Source organism: Leptidea sinapis, chromosome 41 (assembly GCF_905404315.1).
Source record: "Leptidea sinapis chromosome 41, ilLepSina1.1, whole genome shotgun sequence".
NCBI classification, from domain to species: Eukaryota; Metazoa; Arthropoda; class Insecta; order Lepidoptera; family Pieridae; genus Leptidea; species Leptidea sinapis.
The window spans coordinates 7,501,942-7,523,621 of record NC_066305.1 but is presented as its reverse complement, the minus strand read 5'-3'; the positions used below and the strand labels follow the sequence as shown (position 1 = coordinate 7,523,621).

The 21,680-nt window shown below is 36.4% G+C and overlaps 1 protein-coding gene across 4 annotated transcripts in view; it reads right to left on the bottom strand.

Moving 5' to 3' along the window:
* The window catches only part of LOC126976464 (partitioning defective 3 homolog), a 92,050-nt gene that overhangs the window by 17,547 nt on the left and 52,823 nt on the right, over nt 1-21,680 (bottom strand). For 3 of the 4 annotated variants that reach the window (XM_050824790.1, XM_050824791.1, XM_050824792.1), the window contains 8 exons: nt 15,557-15,760; nt 10,202-10,357; nt 8,123-8,286; nt 6,524-6,646; nt 5,112-5,203; nt 4,076-4,266; nt 2,355-2,525; nt 841-1,092 (listed from right to left, as the gene is read on the bottom strand). In XM_050824790.1, coding sequence (XP_050680747.1) covers nt 841-1,092; nt 2,355-2,525; nt 4,076-4,266; nt 5,112-5,203; nt 6,524-6,646; nt 8,123-8,286; nt 10,202-10,357; nt 15,557-15,760 — 1,353 coding nt within the window. Of the gene's footprint in view, nt 1-840; nt 1,093-2,354; nt 2,526-4,075; nt 4,267-5,111; nt 5,204-6,523; nt 6,647-8,122; nt 8,287-10,201; nt 10,358-15,556; nt 15,761-17,505; nt 17,717-21,680 lie in introns of all 4 variants that reach the window. The other variant, XM_050824794.1, reaches the window with a different exon arrangement.

Here is a 21,680-nt window from a genome sequence, read left to right as displayed (position 1 = left end):
AAAAAACTTTGATCCTGAACAATATGAGGTTTTCATACAACGCTACTACAAAGCTGTGGAATGAGCTTCCTTGTGCGATGTTTCCGGGACAATACGACATGGGTACCTTCAAAAATAGTGCGTACACCTTCCATAAAGGCCGGCAACGCTCCCTGGTGATCACTTATCACAAGGTGACCCATACGCTCGTTTGTCCTCCTGTTCCATAAAAAAAAATGACGACGTTAAATGAACACACGGGTAAAGCTACCTAACCTTTGTCGTAAAAGAATAATTCTAAAATTTTAAGTTAATAATTTACACTTTGAAATTTTCAAACAAACAAAATATAATATATTTAGAAAACAAAAATTTTATTTCCCTTACGTAATCGCAAGACCACACGAAGTAGCTGTCAGTGCCTACGCTAGCGAGCGGCTACTAGGTACCTTACAGGTTGTTCCGATACGATATAGAAAATCGATTTATTTGTGTATATAATATTTTATTTTTGAATATTTAAGTAAGTTAAGTTCATTGTTCCGCGGACAGATGGCCGTTGGGGCATTAAAGTCCTCGAATGGCGACCACGTGCCGGAAGACGCAGTGTTGGTAAGCCCCCCACAAGATGGACCGACAATCTGGTCAATATCGCCGGAATGCGTTGGATAAGGGCAGCGCAGGTACCATCGACGTGGAAATCTTTGAGGGAGGCCTTTGTCCAGCAGTGGACGTCTTCCGGCTGATCATGATGATGATGAAGTAAGTTAAGTACCTGTGTGTTTATTTTAATGTCGCCATTGTAGCGTCATGTATAATAGTGATAAATGGCTTAGTTCGTAACAACAGTAAGGAACTTACAGAACCGGTAGAAGAATTCAAAGCCTCTTGAAGCGCATTTTCTAACGAGTTATCCTTTATCAGATCATCCTTAGAGCTACTCTTTGATATTCGGCCTCTGAGCGAACTGTTAGTACTGTGAGCGTTTAACGCGTTCACTATTGTCGAAACCCGGCCGTTTTCGGTCGGTTTTTCAGCCTCTACTGGTTTGGACACCGGATCTCCTATAGCTTTCTCCGCGTATTTTGTCGGACTTTGTTGTGGTTCTACTCTCTAAAAATAAAAAATAAAGTTGTAACGATAAGTTTGATACATCCCAAATGAGCAAAAACTATTATATATATGAAAAATTGGTCGGAAAGGTTTAGGATATGCACATTAACGCTGGGGCATTTAAAGTCACATAATAATATCGCAATAAAACTGCGCGTCAACTTACCGACAGTGTCAAACTACTCGGTCACACTTGTCGCGATAATGCGAATATTCAACGCATCCCGCTATAGAAACCCCAGGGTTAAATTAACTTAATAGATGGAAAAATACACAAATAGTTTTTGAGGGTTCAGTGGCATAAACACGTTAAGAAGAATCTTTATAAAATAAGAAAATAATCGCAAAATGTATTGCTAACCGCAGGCCGGAAAGGCAGGGCCAATTTGTTGGAGTACAAAGAAAGTTCTTATGAACATTACAGTATTCCTTAGATCGGCGTGATTTTGGCGCGCGCTTAAATGCGTATTATTTTACGTGTATTAATAGATTGCTTATAATTAGGTTGATTTAAGTGAATGTATCTGAAAGCTATTGAACCAAGCTATAAGACCATGCAAAATAAATCATGATATAAACAAAATAAGGGTGAGGAAATAGTGTGCCGTACGGCACTTTCGGTTTTGGAAATCTGAAAAATCTAGTGCACTGGGGCACTGCCAATTTAGAAAGGTGAAGACGAATTATGGAGAACGTAAATGGATGACAGCATTTGCTTCTTTCATACAAACTGTTCCTGGCCAGAATTTAAACACTAGACTATGGAGTACAAGCTGTGTAGATACATTAGAAAGTCTATCTCATGTTTGCATTCCAATATACAAGAATTTTAAATGTTTTTTTTTATTTATTTATTTTCAAGGAACATACAGTCTTTAACAAGTTATATACATGATATAGGTAAAATTTATATCGACCTTGAGTCTCATACAAGTTAAACAAAAGAAAACTTTCAAGTATAGATGCAACTTATACATAGTTATTACAATTTTGACAATCATCTAAAAAGAGTAAAATATTTCTCTTAAATGTATGTTCAATTTACCAATTGAAAGATGAAATACATCAACTTCTAAGAGAGTACAAGTTCTTCTAAGATAAGTATTCTTTGCATGTTGCGCGAGAAGTGGTGCGAATATGTCTGGTGTGTGGCCACACTCACACATACATGAGGGTAAACGCAAGGATCAGTTCCGTAACATGTAAAAAATTAACAGAAAAAGTTTTAAAAAAGTAGACGCATATATAAGTAAGTAAGGCACCTGTGTCCTGTTGGGCAGGGCGCGCTCCACCACGATGTCGACGGTGGAGTCCGTGGGAGTGTTCCGCAGTAAGGTGACCACCTGCTGCTGGCTGAGTCCCGTCACCGATACTCCGTTGACCGACACCATCTTGTCTCCGGCGCGCAGCCGACCGTCCGTTACTGCTGCACCCTGATAGACATGGTCCAATTTTTAGACAATGCGGGATTGAAACGCTGCCGCCTCTGTAGCCCGATTACTAAAATCGAAATACGAAGTTTCGGTTGACGGCTCGTACATTTTCCTATTACGAAAGTGTTTCGGATCCGAAGGTCGATACGAAGTTCGCGATTAGACATTTTGTCCTTCGTTTACCTTATTCCCAAATTAACTTGACATTTACTTTTTCGTTGTTTGACATTTTAATGAACTACAACTTTACTTTTTATGGTTATGTCTATGGTTTCGAAACGAAATCCATCCGTACTATTCGGATCCGAAGTACTTTGGTAATAGGATTTAATTCGAAGATCGTCGTTCTTTCGTTTGGGACCGAAGTTTCGGCTTTCATTTTGGTAATAGACCTCCTGGCACTCTTAACTCAACGGGGGTACCGCTAAGCTAATATTCTATGCTATGAATCCTGCATCATCCTAAAATTTGAGCAATAAAACATTATCTGTTTTAATAATAAACGCGAAGTAAAGTTATTTCAAGTTTAAAACTTTTTGTTATCTTACCTTTGTCACTAGAGAATTAGATGTCAGGGAGAAGTAATTTTAAACTTGGAGTAACTTTACATCGCGTTTATTAATAAGACAGCATATGTAATAAAACTTTGAATTGAGGAAAACCACCAGAATTATTGGTTTAAGAATACATATTACAAAACACTCTAAAGAGTACACTCTAAATACTTAAAAGTATTGTTTGTTGCAAATGAAAATAAAGCCTTATTTTATTTCTTGTTGTATGTGCGACATTTTTAGAAAATAATGAAACCAGGCTGATTGACATTAAATTAACTATGCTTTTTGGCATATTTTTTATCAAAAATAAAAAAATAAAAATAATATTTTTAAAACGATATTCTTTCGTTGTCGAACCTATATTAGTTGCAGATAGTATGCGTTGGAAGACCACATCATCAAAAACGTCTATCTCACTGCATCAGCTCATCATGATTGGCAAGGAGTGAAAGAGAGAGATCAGCTGGGGAAAGAAGGAAATCCTGGCTACGGAACATCCGGCAGTGGCCCGTGAACAACTCTATAGAACACTGTTCTGTTTAGCTGGTGATAGGCAGGAATAAGGAAAGCTGCTGGCCAGCCTATTTACATTTATTTTTTGGGAGGCTTTACACAGGTTGCCGGCTAGCTAAAGGGTGCCGCAACGGCGTCTTTTTCTGCCGTGAAGTAGTCATATGTAAGCATTAATGTGTTTCGGTCTGAAGGGCGCCGTAGCTAGTGAAATTACTGGGGAAATGAGTCTTAACATCTTATGTCTCAAGGTGACGAGCACAATAATTGTAGAGCCGCTCAGAATATTTGAGTTTTTCAGAATCTTTAGCGACACTGCATTGTAATGATCAGGGCGTATCAATTGCTATCAGCTGAACGTCCTGCTCATCTATTCATATATATATATATATATATCTCATATCCCTTATATTGTCATACAAAAACCTTCATAATTGAAGTTGAACTGAAACAAGGAGAATGAGAATTGTACCTCAAAATTACCTTAGGTAAAATATTCTTAATATAAATAGGGCAATGCCCTCCGGTGGGATTATCCCTGGTGGTGATAGTGAAGCCCAGTCCCTTCTCTCCTTTCACCAAAGACACGCAGACGGTCTGCGTCGCGCCCGATACTTGTTTGGTCGTTGGACTCACTGGGACTTCCATGTTCGATATCGCTCGCTCGCCACGCGCTGGAGTTAAATACATCATCCATGTAAGTAAAACAATTACAAGCTGACTAAAAAAGGGATCACTCTTACGGCTATCTGAAGGTTGCCTGAAAATTTCATCGAAACAGTTTATGATATATAATAATATATTAATAGAGTACATGAGAAAATAGACACAGATTTTTATGTAGATATAGATTGTAAGTTATTGATGAACATAATTATAATAAAATTTGGGTCCACGATATCTTTCTAGATATTCCATCATCTGCAGGGATAGCAAACCTTTATTGGTGAATATTCTTTAATTTTCATTCAAATCAAAGAATTTTATTATAGTCAAGTGAATATTTCTGCATATGATCATCTGCAATTCCGGAGTATTTGGAGCTGTGTTGCCATCCTTTCATGTGAGAGTACAACTTTTCGTATCTAAAATAATTTATAAATCTACATAGACTGTGACAGCTGTGAATACGTCGAAAAAAAATGGCGGCAAATTTTAACCTATATTCAGAAACGCACGCACACTAAAACAAAGTGACAAACGTATTGCGAGTGTAGGATGTAGCTTTTCATGCACACTCAAGTAAAAACCTGGACTGTTTTCAACTTAGTGTTAGTGCGTGCATTGCTCAATTTTTCGACGTTTTCACAACTGTCACATTATTTCTAGACATACGTCTACAATACAGACATACGTCTAAGGAAAAAAGTTAGATCTAACTTTTTTCCTTCTGCGTGAGATCGGCGAATCTATATACATAAGAATTCGAAAACAAATAAAATCAAAAGAGCGCCTCCCGAATGAGAAGCTATGGAGCTGGCCTTTGGCAGCTTTTAAAATTAAAAATAAATGTATTTACCTCCAGATATTAAATCTAATGGTCTTTCTTGTACATGATGAACATTTGCTACATTGTTAACACCAGAGACCCATCGCAGCATGTCTTCAACTCTGTAATTAACAACAAAATAAGTATTTAATAAATGATGCACATTCAATTTATAACTTTAAAAAATGGAATGTAGTAATTGATATGTGTTAATCATTTTAGTGGAAACAATTATCGTACAGTACATAACAATAATTAACATAATAGTTTATACTGTGATAGTGCCCGTAAATGAAACAGATATAATATAAAGTGGATAAATACATCACAACATATTGCTATACAATAAATAGTTTATTATCATTTAGTATACTAAACTCCCAATCATCTATTAAAAGGTCGCCAAAATGTTTCAGCAGCGTTGTTTATATTTATACATTAACATGTACAGATAACATAAAAACTTCATTCAAATTAACACCTTGAAAGTCTTTAAAGATGTATGTATACGCTCATAAGAAGCTCATTGATTAAGAAAGAGACGGACGTATCTTTCGCATATTTCACAACGTTCGTCGGCGATGTATTTTATAACGTCAACTTAGTTGCATATTTTTATTCATTTAAGGGGCACTTTCCTGAAATACGACACTCCGTCCTGTTTAAGTTTGGATATGCTTTATTATTTGGACAGTTTTATCACTGAACAGTTTATCAATGCGTGGTGTTGTATTCAAAGCGCGGTCAAAACATAACTGAACGAAAACTCTGCCTAATAGACACGCGTCTGCCTACGCAGGCAGAATTTTGAATTTTTTTCACACAATTTGAGTCTAGTTGTTTATCGTACGTCAATATCGTACGTAGTTAAAATACGTCAAACGTCAAACAAACGCAGCAATCAGCAGTAAATTAATGATAAAAGCTTTTGGTTAATTGAATAACAAAATCCTGCATGACTTTTTTGCCAACTGTACTGCTGTAATGCCAACTTCCAAGCATCTAGAATGGCGGTTTGCCTATTTAAATTCTTTATAGATTCTTATTATTACTTAATTTAATTAATTTCTTATTATTATTTAGTTCGTGTTTTCCGCTTTATGTCGTATGGTATATACGACTATATATTAATCTCTATAACTTTTGGGAATATAAAACTAAATAACAAAATGTTCAAAGTTTTAAGTTTGATCTTAAGGCATCATCATCATTATATCAGCCGTACGTCCACTGCTGGACAAAAGCCTCACCCAAAGATCGCCACGACGATCGGTTCTTCGCTGCCCTCAATCCTCATCCCACCTATTCCCGCGATCTTGACCAGATCATCGGCCCATTTTGTGGGGGCCCCACCAACACTGCGTCTTCCGGTACGTGGGCGACATTCGAGGACTTTACTGCCCTAACGGCCATCTGTCTGTTTGATGTGGTTGCAAACTTGCCTATGTTGCAGCCTATCTTCGCTGGGCGTGTCCTCTCCGAGGGGTTCTCGCCGCGCGTCTCGAGGTAAACTCTTGCTGCCATATGTCTGTACACGTTCTGCAGCCTCCAGCCATACGCCACTTCTGTGATAGAATGAAATACTATATTATTTGCCCATATGAAAATAAAAAGGAATTACTTTTTTTATGACAATAAGTGACGAGACGAGCAGGACGTTCAGCTGATTGATACGCCCTGCCTATTACAATGCACTCCCGTTCAGGATTCTTGAAAAACCCAAAAATTCTGTGTTGATTGAGCACTATAGTTGCACTCGTCACCTTGACACATAAGATGTTAAGTCTCATTTGCCCAGCAATTTCACTAGCTACGGCGAAACACAATAATGTTTACATATTACTGCTTCACGGGAGAAAAAGGTGCCGTTGTGGTGCTCATAATCTGGCCAGCATCCTCAGCAAAACCTCCTACTGATAAATGCACTTAATCACCTCTTACGATACCCTTGGGCCTGGGACTTCCCTATTCTTTTTATACCCCGGGGAAACACAGGGCAAAATTACATGAAATGCACAATTGCCCCATTTACTCCAGTTGTTTTATATATCTTGGTCACTAGCAATGTAAAACATTATTCAATTCAAGTTACTTATATTGAATTTAGAACCCGATTCGGACAGTGACAGTGAACACGTGACTAAGGAGAAAATTAACACTGTCTTTAATCACACTTTTGCCGTTCCGCTATCAGACTGCGAATGAATCTTTATATGTGTAAAGAATATAGGTTGATTTGATGTTGATTTTGTATCGAACGGCTTCTCGAACTATCGGAGATCCAGTTCTCTGTGAACGACTTTACTTGGCGTTGCGTATTGATGTCGTCGCTTCATTGTGTATCTTCTACCGTATTTACCATGAGTGTTCCGAACAACTGTTCGACCTCTATAAGACTTTAGTATTTATTTCTTTTGTGTAGCGTGGTGGAAGTAATAATTTACCGCAAAATTGTTTTCTCTTTATACCCCAAAATAGTAGATTGTTAACCTAGAGTCGAAAGAATCAAGTCCCGAGGTACCTATTTAGACGCCCGAGCACAGCAAGGGCGGCTATAGTCCGAGTAGGAATTGATTCTTTTTCCCGTGTTAAGCACTTTACTTTTCATTTCGAATACGAGGAAGATAAAAGTAGTTGTTTATCTAAACTATTTATTGATAATATATAATATTAGTGGTACCTATTTAAAATTAGTTGCCAAATTAGGACAATTTATGTCAACTTTAAAATTTTAAATATGGAATTCACCGCGTAATTGTTGCGGCTTATTCCGCTCAAAGAAGTTTACGCTATGTTCACACTGGCTGTTTAGAAAGTCACATGGCCGCAGCATATTTTTTAATTAGTTTGTTTTTACATAAAACTCTTCACAGCTGACAACAGTTCTATTTTCAAAGTTAATTCCGGACCTTAGGTGGGAAGTAATTTGTATGAGTTTTTCCCTCTCTATGCAGGGAAGCAGCATTTTCCACCCAATAATAAGATGAATACAACATTGGTTTCCGAGTATGAGAAATGAAAACAATATTTTATGTGCTAACCCGGGTCCGGAGAACTGCATTGATAGCCTGTTGCTCTGCCGCTGGAAGCCGGTGTGTTTGTCTGTCAGTCTGTCCGGCCGCGTGTCCTGCGCGACCGCCCGAGCAGCGCTGCTGTCTTCCCGACACACCACCGCCGCCGACCAGCGTTTCGTCTCATCTGACACCTACAACGATATCAATTCCTTAATTAGTTTAAATTATTTAAAAAAATCTTACTATCTTATATATAAAATTCTCGTGTCATGGTGTTAAACATTGAACTCCTCCGAAACGGCTTGACCGATTCTCATGAAATTTTGAGTGCATATTGGGTAGGTCTGAGAATCGGACAAAATTTTTTTTTCATCCCCCTAAATGTCCACACGAAATTTGTTTTTTTTTTTTTTTTAAATAAATACATACAACTTCAAATTTTCACCCATCTACGATGAACAGTTACTTTTCTATCGCGATTTTTATATCGGCAATACAACGTTTGCTGGGTCAGCTAGTTATTACTATAATTATTCACTTCCATTTGTCCAGATATATATTTTCTCTGTCTTTTTCTTTTATAATACTACATTACCCAAAAGCTAGTTTTAAAAATCGCTATTATTGTAGTATTTTAATAGTTATTAATTTATGCTCAACATGCTGAGTACACACCCTCGTGGAGTTGCAGCCTATCTTGTATTTAGCTGATAGTTTATTTTGTTTATTATGTATTATGTTGTAATTCTGTTGTGTGTACCTATTAAATAAATAAATAAATAATACAATATCAAGATTTTTATTTTATGATAATAAGGGACGCGACGAACATCAAGTTCAGCTGATGATAACTGATACGCCATACCCATTAATATGCAGTGCCACTCAGGATTCTAGAAAAACCCAAAAATTCTAAGCGGCACTACAATTGCGTTCGTCGCCTTAAGACATAAGATGTTAAGTCTCATTTGCCCAGTAATTGCACTAGCTACGGTGCCCTTCGGACCGAAACACAGTAATATTCGGGTTTAGTCACATGTACTAAACAACTTCTAGAGGTTAAACCTCCAATGGACTATATATATATATATATATATATATATATATTACGTATTAAACTTAGATAATTTATACGTCTAGATAAAGCCTCTTGCTGCTAGATAACTGATGAAAACAGGCCATGTTTATAGCTTTAGTGTGCGTGATAAGCTACGTCTTAGACTCGCGATTTGTGTGTCACTTTTTGTAAGTGTGCGTGCATTGCTCAAAATAGAGGTTAGCAGTCAACCTCAATTTTTAAATGTAATAAAAATATTTAATAAAATATTAGTAAAAGACAGCAAGTGGCAAACAAACTAAGAAATTACAGTTTTAGAATTATTGTGAATCAGTTACGCAAGACGTGATACTATAATGTGGGTTATCTTAATATATATTATAAATTACGTGACACGTTGTTTCTCCGCTATGGACTCCTAAACTAATGAACGGATTTTAATGGGAATTACTTTATGGAGTGCAGTTTGGTCCAACTTGAGAGATAGGATAGTTTTTATTTGGATTTGGGACCCATAATTATTTTTATTTTCAATATTTGTTTTGTATGGACATATTTTCTATGAGAGAATTTAGTGACGCACGGTTTGACAGATCCGCTGTGAAACAATTTCATTATAACAACAGGGAGCATTTTTTATGAAATAATTGATGTTTTGAAATATAATTGGCAAATTCCTATAAAATAGTATTTTTTTTATTATCTGCAGAACAACGTCTGTCGGGGTAGCTAGTATACAGGGTGTCCCAAAGTTATGTTACTTAAGTACTTCCTTTTAAAATACTATGTTACTTAAGAAGAGTTATTAGTTTTTGGCCATTCTTTCGATTAGCATTATAAAAGTAGGGGTGTTTTTTTTTACATTTCAGTCGGTTCTATTCCCAGACTAGGCAAGTAATTTTTAGAAAATCTTTGAATGCAGAAGTAATAACTTTTAAAAATAACATAAAGTCTTCTTTCAGTAAAATAGCCTATCATCGATATTTAAGGTACTTTCCCTTCATGTCCCATAACTTTGGGACATCCTGTATATGTATTAGAGCACCTACCTGTATTTGTGGAGGCATGTTATCCTGGTGTAAGGTGGGTTCACTTCCTCTTCGCACTTGGAGACCGTTGGCTCCATCCTCCAGGTCAGAGGCGCCGACCTCCACGCACGAGTCTGAGTTGGGAACCCGCATACTGCTACCGACCCCGCCACCACCCTGAAAATAAATCGTTGAACCATCATTTTATGTTACACTAGTAGGCGCGTCAATAAAAAAGGCATAAAAGGCATTTACTTTTTTCAAAATTAATTCGTTTAGAATTCTTTTTGATGTCATTTCTAATATACTAGATTTCTAATATACTACCGCTTCGGAAACAAATGGCGCTCTGAGAGAGAAGAAGCGGCGCAAGAAACTCTCCCAGCATTCTTTTTTTTGCGCTTTTTTCAATAAAAATATACAATATTGTACAGTCATTTGTATCGCTATAAAATTATCATAATCTAGTGCCAGGCTGTCCGATCACTTAGATATTCAGCTGTATAAAAAAAAATTAGATTAGGTATTAATATTTATCGTGACCGAAATATCTTATCTTAACGATCTATGCTTATTTCAACTTACTCACTAACTTAGTCCCACGGGACTAAGTTCAACGACCAAAAATATTTCTGCTCTGCGACCGTATCATTAATCACTTTAATAAATTCTAAATCATTGACGTACTATAAACATCTAGCCTCGCAATCACACTCAAAAATATTCTGAAGTAAAACTCTGCTTACGCGTCCATTAGAAAGAGGTTTCGTGCTGTTGTGTTTCGGCTGCGCTTTGAATACAACGCCACGCAATGGCAGTGTTCAGTGAGAATCTATCCAAATAACAGTATACCCATACTTTAAAAGGATGGACTGTAGTTTTTCAGTTAAGTGTTTTTTATATTTTACGAAAATAAGGGACAAGACGAGCTGGAATTTCAGCTGATGGTGATCGATACGCCATGCCCATTACAATACAGTGCCGCTCAGGATCCTTGAAAAACCTAAAAATTCTGAGCGGCACTACTATTGCGCTCGTCACATTGAGACGTAAAATGTAGTCTCATTTGCCCAGTAATTTCACGAGCTACTGCGCAGACCGAAACACGATAATGATTACACATTACTGGTTCAGGGTAGAAATAGGCGCCGTTGTGGTAAACATAATCTAGCCGGCATCCTGTGCAAAGGAGCCTCCCACTGGTAAAGTGTCCCTTTAAATTAACAAAATTATGTAACTAACATGACGTTTTCTAAACTATTACATTTCAATTACTAAAACAAAATGTTCTTGCCTCGTGTTCGCGTCCCTCTCGCGCGTGACGTAGTGTCACTACTTCTAATGAGCGTATACTATAGATTTTGAACAATACTGCGACGAAATAAGGTGTTAATTTGAATTAATATTTTAATATTATGTATATAAGTTAATGTATATACAAAGTAGCTCGGACATTTTTTGCCCACCATTTAACAGGCAATTGGGAGTCTAGTTATGGTCTAGTTGATTACTGTACATCAATGTTCTAAATGTATAATTTTCATTCAAATAATATAAAAACCGTGTATAACTAAAACAAACAGTTATCCGAGCATGGCCTATTAAAATACAGATTTAGTATCTGTCTGTTTCAATGGTAGTTCTGAGGTTAGCAAAGCCACAGATTTGATTAAAATCTAACTGCGGAATTCTTTGCTATGAATCAGTTTCATTACTTCACGTACGTTTTTACACAGTTACAATTTTAAATTGCATCTGCAAAACCCCAAAAGCTTTTAAGCCGTGATTGAATTTAGTTAAATTTGTTGACATGAGGTACAGTTTTATTTACCTACTGCCATTTTAAAGGAGATTTTATTTTAAGTTCTTATTAGTGAATTTCAGTTGGCATAGTATTATAATTACACACAAACTAAAGGTTGAATTTAAGAAATTTAATTCTTTTGAATCAAGGGAGGAAATTATCTGCATGACAAAAGATTCGGCGTCGTCACCACTTCATATATATGTATACTATGACATGATGCTACCATAATATCCGAATATTTTGGAAAGAAGAGGAGAACCGACCTGATGGTCGACCGGGGACCGGGGGGATATTTGAGAGTCGATCTCTCGAATTCAGAATAAGTGGAGTTTAAGTCGAGATGATATTTAACTGTCGACAAAGAAATTTTTCACAAAAATTTTCGCTTGAACCCATTTTAAAGTAAAGCTTTAGGATATTATATATTGGTGATTACTTTACGGAACCTATATTTTTCGACTAGCTATACCTCACGATTTGTTCAAGTCTTTAACTTGAACATGAGGAAACGAAAGAGTTTGCTTTGCGTAATAATGTCCGACTATTTTTTTAAAGAAGAGAGGACAAATGAGTGTACGGATGATGTTAAGTAATCACCGCCTCCCACATTCTCTTGCAACATCAGAGAAATCACAGGAGCGTTACCGGCCCTTAAGAAAGTGTACTCGCTTTTTTTGAAGATGCCCATGTCGTATCGTCCAGGAAACAACACGCCAAGTAGGTCATACCACAGCTCGGAACCACTTCCTTGAAAACCGCACTGTCGAGGAACACCACACATCCAGATGGTGGGGATGATATCCTAATTTATGGCGTGTCGGCGGCGGGAATCAGGTGGAACAGTATATTAAAACATGTGATACAGCTGGAGAAGTAAGCTTTACTTTACAAGTACGATGAGGTACATAATTATTGTAAGTAATTATTATGTATTATGACGGGTATTCACGATATATATTTTATTAATTTGATGCCGATATTTCGATCCAATTGCATGAATGAATAAAATGAACTTAAGAAGGACTTACCTACATAATTAGTTCAAGACAATACATATTGTGTTATAAGTAATTGATAATTATTATTCTATTTAAATATATAATATGATATGAATAACATATAATTTTAAATAAGAAATTGAATGTTTACTTACATATAAATATCAAGAGAAAATATAAGTATGTTAGTCACTTACCTACTCAGGCTATGAAACAATATGAAATATTAAACTTACTTTCGAGTAATATCCATCTTTACAACAGCTCAATGAACAACACAGGCCCATATTTATAAAACAATTACACAAGTAATGTTTTCTAACTGAATACATTACACGCAATGAAAATATAATATAAAAGAAAAATACATGTATGGAAATGGTTTCGACCTGAAAATGTACAAGTCTCGACATGTTCAAAAAAGTTTGTAAATAACTTTTTGTGTTGACTGCAGTAAACTGTCATTACAATTTTTTCCGCGCGGGTTTTTTTTTATTTGCATAGATTGTCCAAGGATGGCAAGGGTCATAGTCCATACAGCCTCGTCAATTGTTAAAGCGCCGCATATAATTTGCCCGTTTAGATTTTTTAAACTTTACTTCGAAACTAGTAACTGCACCAACAAACGCATTGCCATATAAATTAATAAAAAAATACTATTATTAATACACAAAAATATCGCAAAAATCGGTCAAGCCGTTTCGGAGGATTTTGGTAACACTACGAATTTTATAATATTAGAAGGTTCGGTAATATCATAAATTATATTGTGGCAAAGGTCTATTATCATACAGCCATTGTAGCTTTCTGCATCTGCTGATGTTATTTTTATTTATAAATATTGTAAGTCTTGAAGCTTATTATATATAATTGAAGCTAATATTTACTTACGAATGCGAACTGATCATTATGAAATTTTACACAAACGCTGTCAGAGGTACAGAATAGGACATACCTAGGGTATTTTTATCCCGAAATTTGGGAGTACCAGAGGGAGCGTGATAAGATAAATCGTGTCCACATAACATGACGTCAAAATTGTGTTACAAGTTTCATCTCCCTGTATACCTTTTTAAAGCATTCGCTGCCTGGAATAATACCTATAGCCGCCGGGAAAATTATTTCAACTTTATGGATATCGTTTCCAAGGTTCTGGGGATTGCTGCTACTCGTAACGAATTTGAGATCATTTTCAAATTTATAATTTCAACAATATCATTATCATTTTCAAAGTTCTCGGAGTAGTAGAAATGTTTGTTCAGTTTTGAGCATAGTTCAAACTTATATTATTAAAACGTTACGTACTAAGTATGTTTCTCGATATTATATCCCGTGTTGATGATATATAATTAAGATAAATATCACTAATATTAGACCAGTATTAATGTATGGTATAGTTGTGAAGCCTGGACGCTAGAGCAGGAGACCAAACTACTTGTAGCAGAGCGGAAATCTTACGTATGATCCTAGGCCCCACCTTGTCTGAAAATGGGGAATTGAGATTCTGCAAGAATGCTGAGATAGAAGACCACAGGGCTGAGCCCAAACTTATTGGAGAAGTTAAGGCTCATCGTCTCCGCTGGCTCGGCTACGTAGAACGCATAGGAGAGGATCGTGGATTGAGAAAAGCATACTTGGGACTTGTAGAGGGCCGACGCCCAGTAAGTCGCCCTAAGTATAGGTGGAAAGACATGGTGAACGCTGACACGTGCGAAATGAAAATTATGAATTGGTGTGATAATGCACAAGACCAAAATACGGTGGATATATAATGGAAGACTCTCGTGTCGGAGGAAGAGTCCCAGTTTAGGTCGTTGCCCCGCAAGTGTAAGTAAATATATATTTATTTAAGTAAATATATATTTATCACTTGCACTAACGGTTGATTTTATAGAATAATTTTCAATATCAAATTCAAATATTTTTAATGAAAATAGGATACAAAATCACTTATTGAACGTCAGAAACTACCACCCATTCAAAAGAGACTGCCTCAGACCTGAGAAGAACGGGCGCAAGAAACTCAGCGGGGTTTTTTTTTTATATAAAATATGGATTACAATATAATATCGTACAATAAACATTTATAATTAAAGAGCCTGAGGGTGTTCACTTCGTACACAGTCTGTGGTGTCATTAAGAAAATCGTTTATGCCATAATAACCTTTCCCACACAAACGTTTTTTAACAATTCTTTTAAATTTCGCAACACATTTGTTCTGTATATTTTCTGGAGCCATATTGTCTATAAAAGAAGTATATACGAGTACTTCGCCCACTAAAAGACTTACTAACTCGACTTAACCGAGTAGTAGGCATAACAAGTTTATGATTGTTCCTCGTGTTAACATTATGAATGTCACAGTATCTAGTAAATTCCTCAATGTGCTTAGGAACAGTCAAAATGTTTATTTCTTTAAAATTTTCTCTTAATGATTCTTTAGGAGCTAGGTTATAAATAGCGCAAATAGCCCTCTTCTGCAGCACAAAGATGGTAATAATATCGGCCGCACTGCCTCATAAGAATATACCATAGGACATAATATTATGAAAATAGCTAAAGTATCTTACCCGAAACATGTCGGGAGAAGCCGTGCCCGCGGAGGAACCGCTGGCACCATCAGCTTGCGCCGCGCGAGGTTGTGGGGTCTGGCTGGTGCACTCTGCCGTGAGAGTCTCCCGGTCGTCCGCCACGTCGCACACGCGGTCGTCCGGGTCGAGGATCCCGCCGGAGCTGGCGCGCAGGGCTCTCACACCTACCCATGTTTCTGGACCCTGGAAGCGAAATAAACTCTTTTATAATCATCGACAGTCATAAATCACTTATTATATGTTATTTTACTAGACTTACTAGACTTTTACTAGACAATCAAAAGAGACTGCCTCAGACCTGAGAAGAACGGGCGCAAGAAACTCAGCAGGCTTTTTTTGTTTAATATAACATATGGATTACAATGTAATATCGTACAATAAACATTTATAATTAAAGAGCCTGAGGATGTTCGCTTTATTCCCAGTCCGTAGTGTCATTAAGAAAATCGTTTATGCTATAATAACCTTTCCCACACAAACGTTTTTTAACAATTCTTTTAAATTTCGCAACACATTTGTTTTGTACATTTTCTGGGATCATATTGTAGAAGCATTATACATCGCCCAAGAAAAGACTTACTAACTCGACCCAACCGAGTAGTAGGCATAACAAGTTTATGTTTGTTCTAAAACACACTCAATCCGTTAAGAACGTAAGAGATATGTAATTTTTGGGGATCTAGTGTCAGGTCTGTGATCAGCTATAGAGAGATATGTGATCTAAATCCCTGCTCTGTGAACAGCTAGATCACTTGGCGTTGCGTAGAGACGTACGCGTCGCTTTTGTTGTGTGTTGCAATTATTAACTGCAATTATTACGGGGAGTGTTCCGAAGAGCTGTTTGACCTAATTCCTGCCGTCGAATACCATCTTTGCTATCTAAATATGAAGTTCCTGCACTATCATAGCAGTTATCAAGGAACTTTCTTTCACGTACAACTAAGCTATGGAATGAGGACGATACGACATGGGTGCCATCAAAATAAGCGCGTAAGCTTTTGTAAAAGGCCGGCAGCGCTCCTGTGATTCCTCCGGTGTTGCAAGAGAATGCGAGCGGCGATGAGGTAACCTGTACGCTCTTTTTTCTTCTCTTTCATACAGATTACAAAAAAGATATACCTACAGTATTGGAAAAATGTAATGAATTACAATCGAATTTTTTAGTATCATGGTTATCCCTAGTTTGGTATTCTCGCTAATCTTATTTGCCTATTCATCGGAATCTATTAAAAATAAACGACTACTAACAAAGACAGTACGTCTGTACACGCGTAACCGAGCATGGCATTGAAACGAGCTTCATTCCCACGCTGTCTTAAGCTTTTCATCTCATTCATACCGATTGTACTGAACATTAAGATTGTTATTGAAAAGCGTATGTATGTGGGTATATTGGCAATGTTTTGTCTTGGTTCGCAGGGTTTTGTGCCATTGTCAACGCCGATATTTATGTCAAGTTGTCAGTGGTATACTTCCGTGTGTGTCTTTAACGGAATATATGAAAGAAAACTGATCTAATAAGCGATATTCAAGGGGCACTTTCAATATCACGTTTCACGCTAGAAAATCTTTGTTTAATTTTTTTTCTTTCCATGTAGAGTTTTGATTACGCTAAAAACAATCTACTTAACCGGGTTTACTATGCGGGTTGGTTGAGCTAATTCAATATCCTAGTAGGTTCGCTTCGCATCTTTTTGTGAAAATTTTTACTATTGGACACCATAATCGGAGCAACCCATAGATTATCCCCCCACCACCACAGTAAATTCTATAATAAACATTAGTGTTCGAAGTTGTATTAAATAAAAAGAATCTTAAATTTATTATTAATAATAATTTTGACACTTGAGTTTTTAGTAAGGTTGGAACGTGTAAGCCGCGCTAAAGGCCCACAAATTATAGTGTGTTATAAAAGTATTAATGTGTACCCAAGTAACTGTTCTCTTCAGTCGATCCTTATCGCCTGGTAGCTTTGCGCGTTTCTTAAATCTTGGAGGAGGCACCGGAACAACTTCTTCCATTATCAACACTTGAATACATACTAAGGCAGTCTTTCACACGTTTTCGCAAACACTCTCAATTGGTTTCGTATATTTCACGCGGAGGTAAATAAACAAACAATATGAGAACAATGAGGACCTGAGAAACGAATTGATATATATAAAAAATGTGAAGGTAGAGTAACTTTATGTATTAAGCCTGTCTTATACGGCTCAACTATACATCTGACGACATCTAGTATTCTATAATCGTGCGTTATGTGAGAAATTTCTTGCCTCGCACAGCCACTTTGTGGAATGAAATACCTACCGGCTATAAAGTTCACAAAGATCTTAGGGAGTTAGTAAGTTTAGACGATAATCCCAACTTAATGGCCGACCACTCATTTCTGAACCCCTAGTATTACGGATGCCCATGGGCGGTTGTCTCACCGCTTCCCATAACACCGTCTTATATAAAAAAGACGAATGATAATCCGGGATCTGATAATATGATGAATATAACAAATTTCATCCCCAAAATGGTAAATAAAGTCTTATTTTTTTTTATGGATGTGGATGTTACATTATTAATAAGATTTAATATTATAAAAAAGCTTAATAAACTAAGTTGATGCTGTTCATATGAAGCACGTAACAGTGTGGTGAATGTATAAATACAAGTTTGATGTTATTTAAAATTACCTGTTGGTACATAGTTAGTGGTCTAGCAAGAACAATCATTATATTGCCTATACTCTAAACATACACATACAATATGTTAGCTTAAAGGCTAATAAAGTATGCGAGAGAGAAGATCTCTAACGGAGATAAAGTAAGCTAGAAAAGGTAAGCGAATCTATTGTGTCTGTAACCGATTTTGATTGACAAGTCTTAAAAAGTCAGCCACTTTTGATGTTAGCCCCTTAGTATTTTTAATATTAGCCAACTAACTAACTCACATAGTGACGAATCAAACATGGTCACGCATTATCGGGCTATCAGGTTGTCTATACGCTAATATACAATATAGAATAAATAGTTAAGTAGTTCTCTATATCTTTGAAGGCTTTCATTTTACACTGTATTATTTTCTCATTTTCACCCAGGTACTTACAAGAAAATAAGAAATCTATCATTTTGACAATGACAGTTCATATTTATATGTTTTTTTTTTAATATTTTTAAGAGCTGTGGATTATGTATAAATAAATAAATGACATACAAGAGTTCTAGACTGGGTTGCGGCATATTAGCTGTTATAGTTACGGTTTAAGTCAAATTTAATGCTAACAGTAACAGTCAGCGTTACTGTAAACATAGACTGCAAAATGTATTGCACCATCCTATTCCTTGGCATGGTAAAAGTTAAAAAATGAATTGCCAATATCGACTATTTATTTGAAACTTTTGACAAATCACTATTAACATATTAAAACATTAACAATAGCTTTGACCGGAGATGAAAGCGACCTGTTTAGGGGCGGAAGAAACAGCCCTTGTCATTCTTAAGTGTCAAGAGGTGGCGGAATACAGAGCACAATACCTCGGAAGGCCAAGGTACAAGGACTACCAGAGGACATCGGCAACATCAAGTAATTGCCGGACTTCCTGGAAGAATTGGGTTGGCAGGAATAACACCGTAAGCCCATCACGCAAAATAGGCGCACAAAAGACGTCAAGTTGCGGAAAACAGCCCGCTAATACCGGCGAAGTTTGGACGATTATGGCTAACAGTTATGACCGTCATCCAAAAATTTGTCAAATGGTGCAACTCATTCTTTGCTTAACCGGTACTTTAAATAAGTTGGTGCAACCCTGCCTTAGGCGTCGATAAACACAGAGAACTATGGAAACAATGAGCTACGAATACCGAATTGTTTATACCGGGTCAATGGCGCGAAAGAAACCTTGACCTTCGCGCACCACCACCCAAACACGACCTCGCATGCTACTGCAACAGCTGCTGTTGGTATCTCAATCATCTTGACTCAACAACTCAATCCATTTAAAGAAATCATGTGATTATTGATTGATCTTGTATGCACACTTGGTTATGACAAGGACAATCTCTCAAACATCGAAGATAACGTTTACGGTGTTATACAAAAAAATAATTTAAACATGGTTTAGACAATAACGACGTCTGAAATGGAATTTATCTTTTTCTAATACAAAACAGTGTTTAGCTTGTGTTTAACTAAAACGTCGTTAATCACAACATAAAATGATGTGTACAGGAACAATTGAAGGAACAGAACGGAATTTTTGTGTCAGCTGTCATATATCTGTCATCATATAATTTAAACCTTCCATAATATTATTATCTTTGAATATGATCTATCCGTAATGTGTCTCACTTCTAGGATTAATACACAAATAAAATCTGAAAAACAAAACGACGGAGGTCGTGGATTCGAATCCCGCATCGTTCATCAAATTTTATTTGTGTATATCGTTGTCTTGTACCCATTACAGGCTGTGCCTAGTTTGGGGCAAGATAATTTGTGTATGAGTGTGTCAATATTATTATTATTATTTAAGAAATTTTGAACGCTAATCATTAGAAATACACAGATTTGTAATAGAACTTTTTTAAAACAAGTGTTCAATACATGTTTAACTTTTTTGTAATAACACAGTTATTATTTAGGTCACGCTCGTATTAGGACGCATTGAGCTATTTTTGGTCTACAGAAATCAGTAAACCAAATTTTGTGATTTCAAAACTTTCCATGAAAACCTACTTATTTTATTTCCAGCTATTATACATGATGTAAAACAACTACATTCTAAAAATGGGGGCTGCAATTGGACCATGATTCTGAATATATTGGCACTGAAATTAACCGAAAAAAAAATTATGTGATGCAGTATATTTATAAGTTATAGCTATCGAATTATCTGTGTTAATAGTCCCTAGAAGTATAAAAAAAACAAAAAAAAGAAATGTACTTCGCCGCAACAGCTGATGTGACATTGACCCTTATTACGTAGGTACTGTACATTGCATTAGAATGCTGGCTAAAAAAGTGTACAAACATTTTTGAAAATTTTATTCTTGACACCAACAGAACTGTTGATATCTATGATTCAGTTATAGAACAGGGAAGCACTGACCTCTACTATTTATTACTGGACTGGCGGCTGTCAAAGTGCTTTTGTGTCTGTTTTATATTCGCCATTTTGGCGCTGTTGGCCATATAGCGAGAGTCTGCGGTACTAAAACTAGTGATGATACCCTCAGCGAAACAAACATCGATAGATGGTGGAAAACAATTTACAAAAAAAAATCGTGTACTTTATTACGTTCATTCCTGAAGTGTACTCGCAAATAACTCGTAAAATGAACGAAATTAATTCAAAATGCAAAAATACTTCAGAGTACGAGCAATGTACGCTTCTCTCACAGCCATTTGTATTATACGTCAAAATTAGTTCTCTGGACGCTCGCGAGTGGCGCTTCAGATAGGCACAAAAAATTTGCTGTCAAACATAGGAAAAGCCTGTCCAGTGGTATTTAATATAGGTCAGTGTAGGGAACTCTACGGAACTCTTTCGTATTCGGAGGTTGTCTGTTTACAACCGGTATATATAGTAAGTCTCGGAAAAAGTATAATTGAAATTTTTTGTAAGTAGTTCTTGGCAAATATACGTATAATTTAACTATTATGAAATATTCTGTATATATTTGGCAAGGCCAGTTATACTTTAGCAGTGAGTGAAATTAATGAGTAAATATATAGCATTGCACTATGAACACTGGGTATGATTTGAGATTTTGTTTACAAATAATCTGAGTTTTCTGACGGTGAAAGTCCTGTCAAAATATAATTTTGGGTCAGTCATTTTGGGGGTTGCCCGGAACAAACAGACATACAGACAAGCTAGTATAAATACTTGTGTAAACATATGTATGAATTACTAACTGCCATTCCCAATATTCAGTCTATCTCCTAATTGAGATAAAAATCATAACTATCGTTGACTTTTCTGTGCCAATAAACTTATCGACGGTAACTCATCTTACCAGAACAAACTGTCTGTCAATGACGTATAGCTTACCAGCGATAGAAGTTTGTATGGAAATTGCAATTCACGCGTCCCAATATAAGGCGATAAGA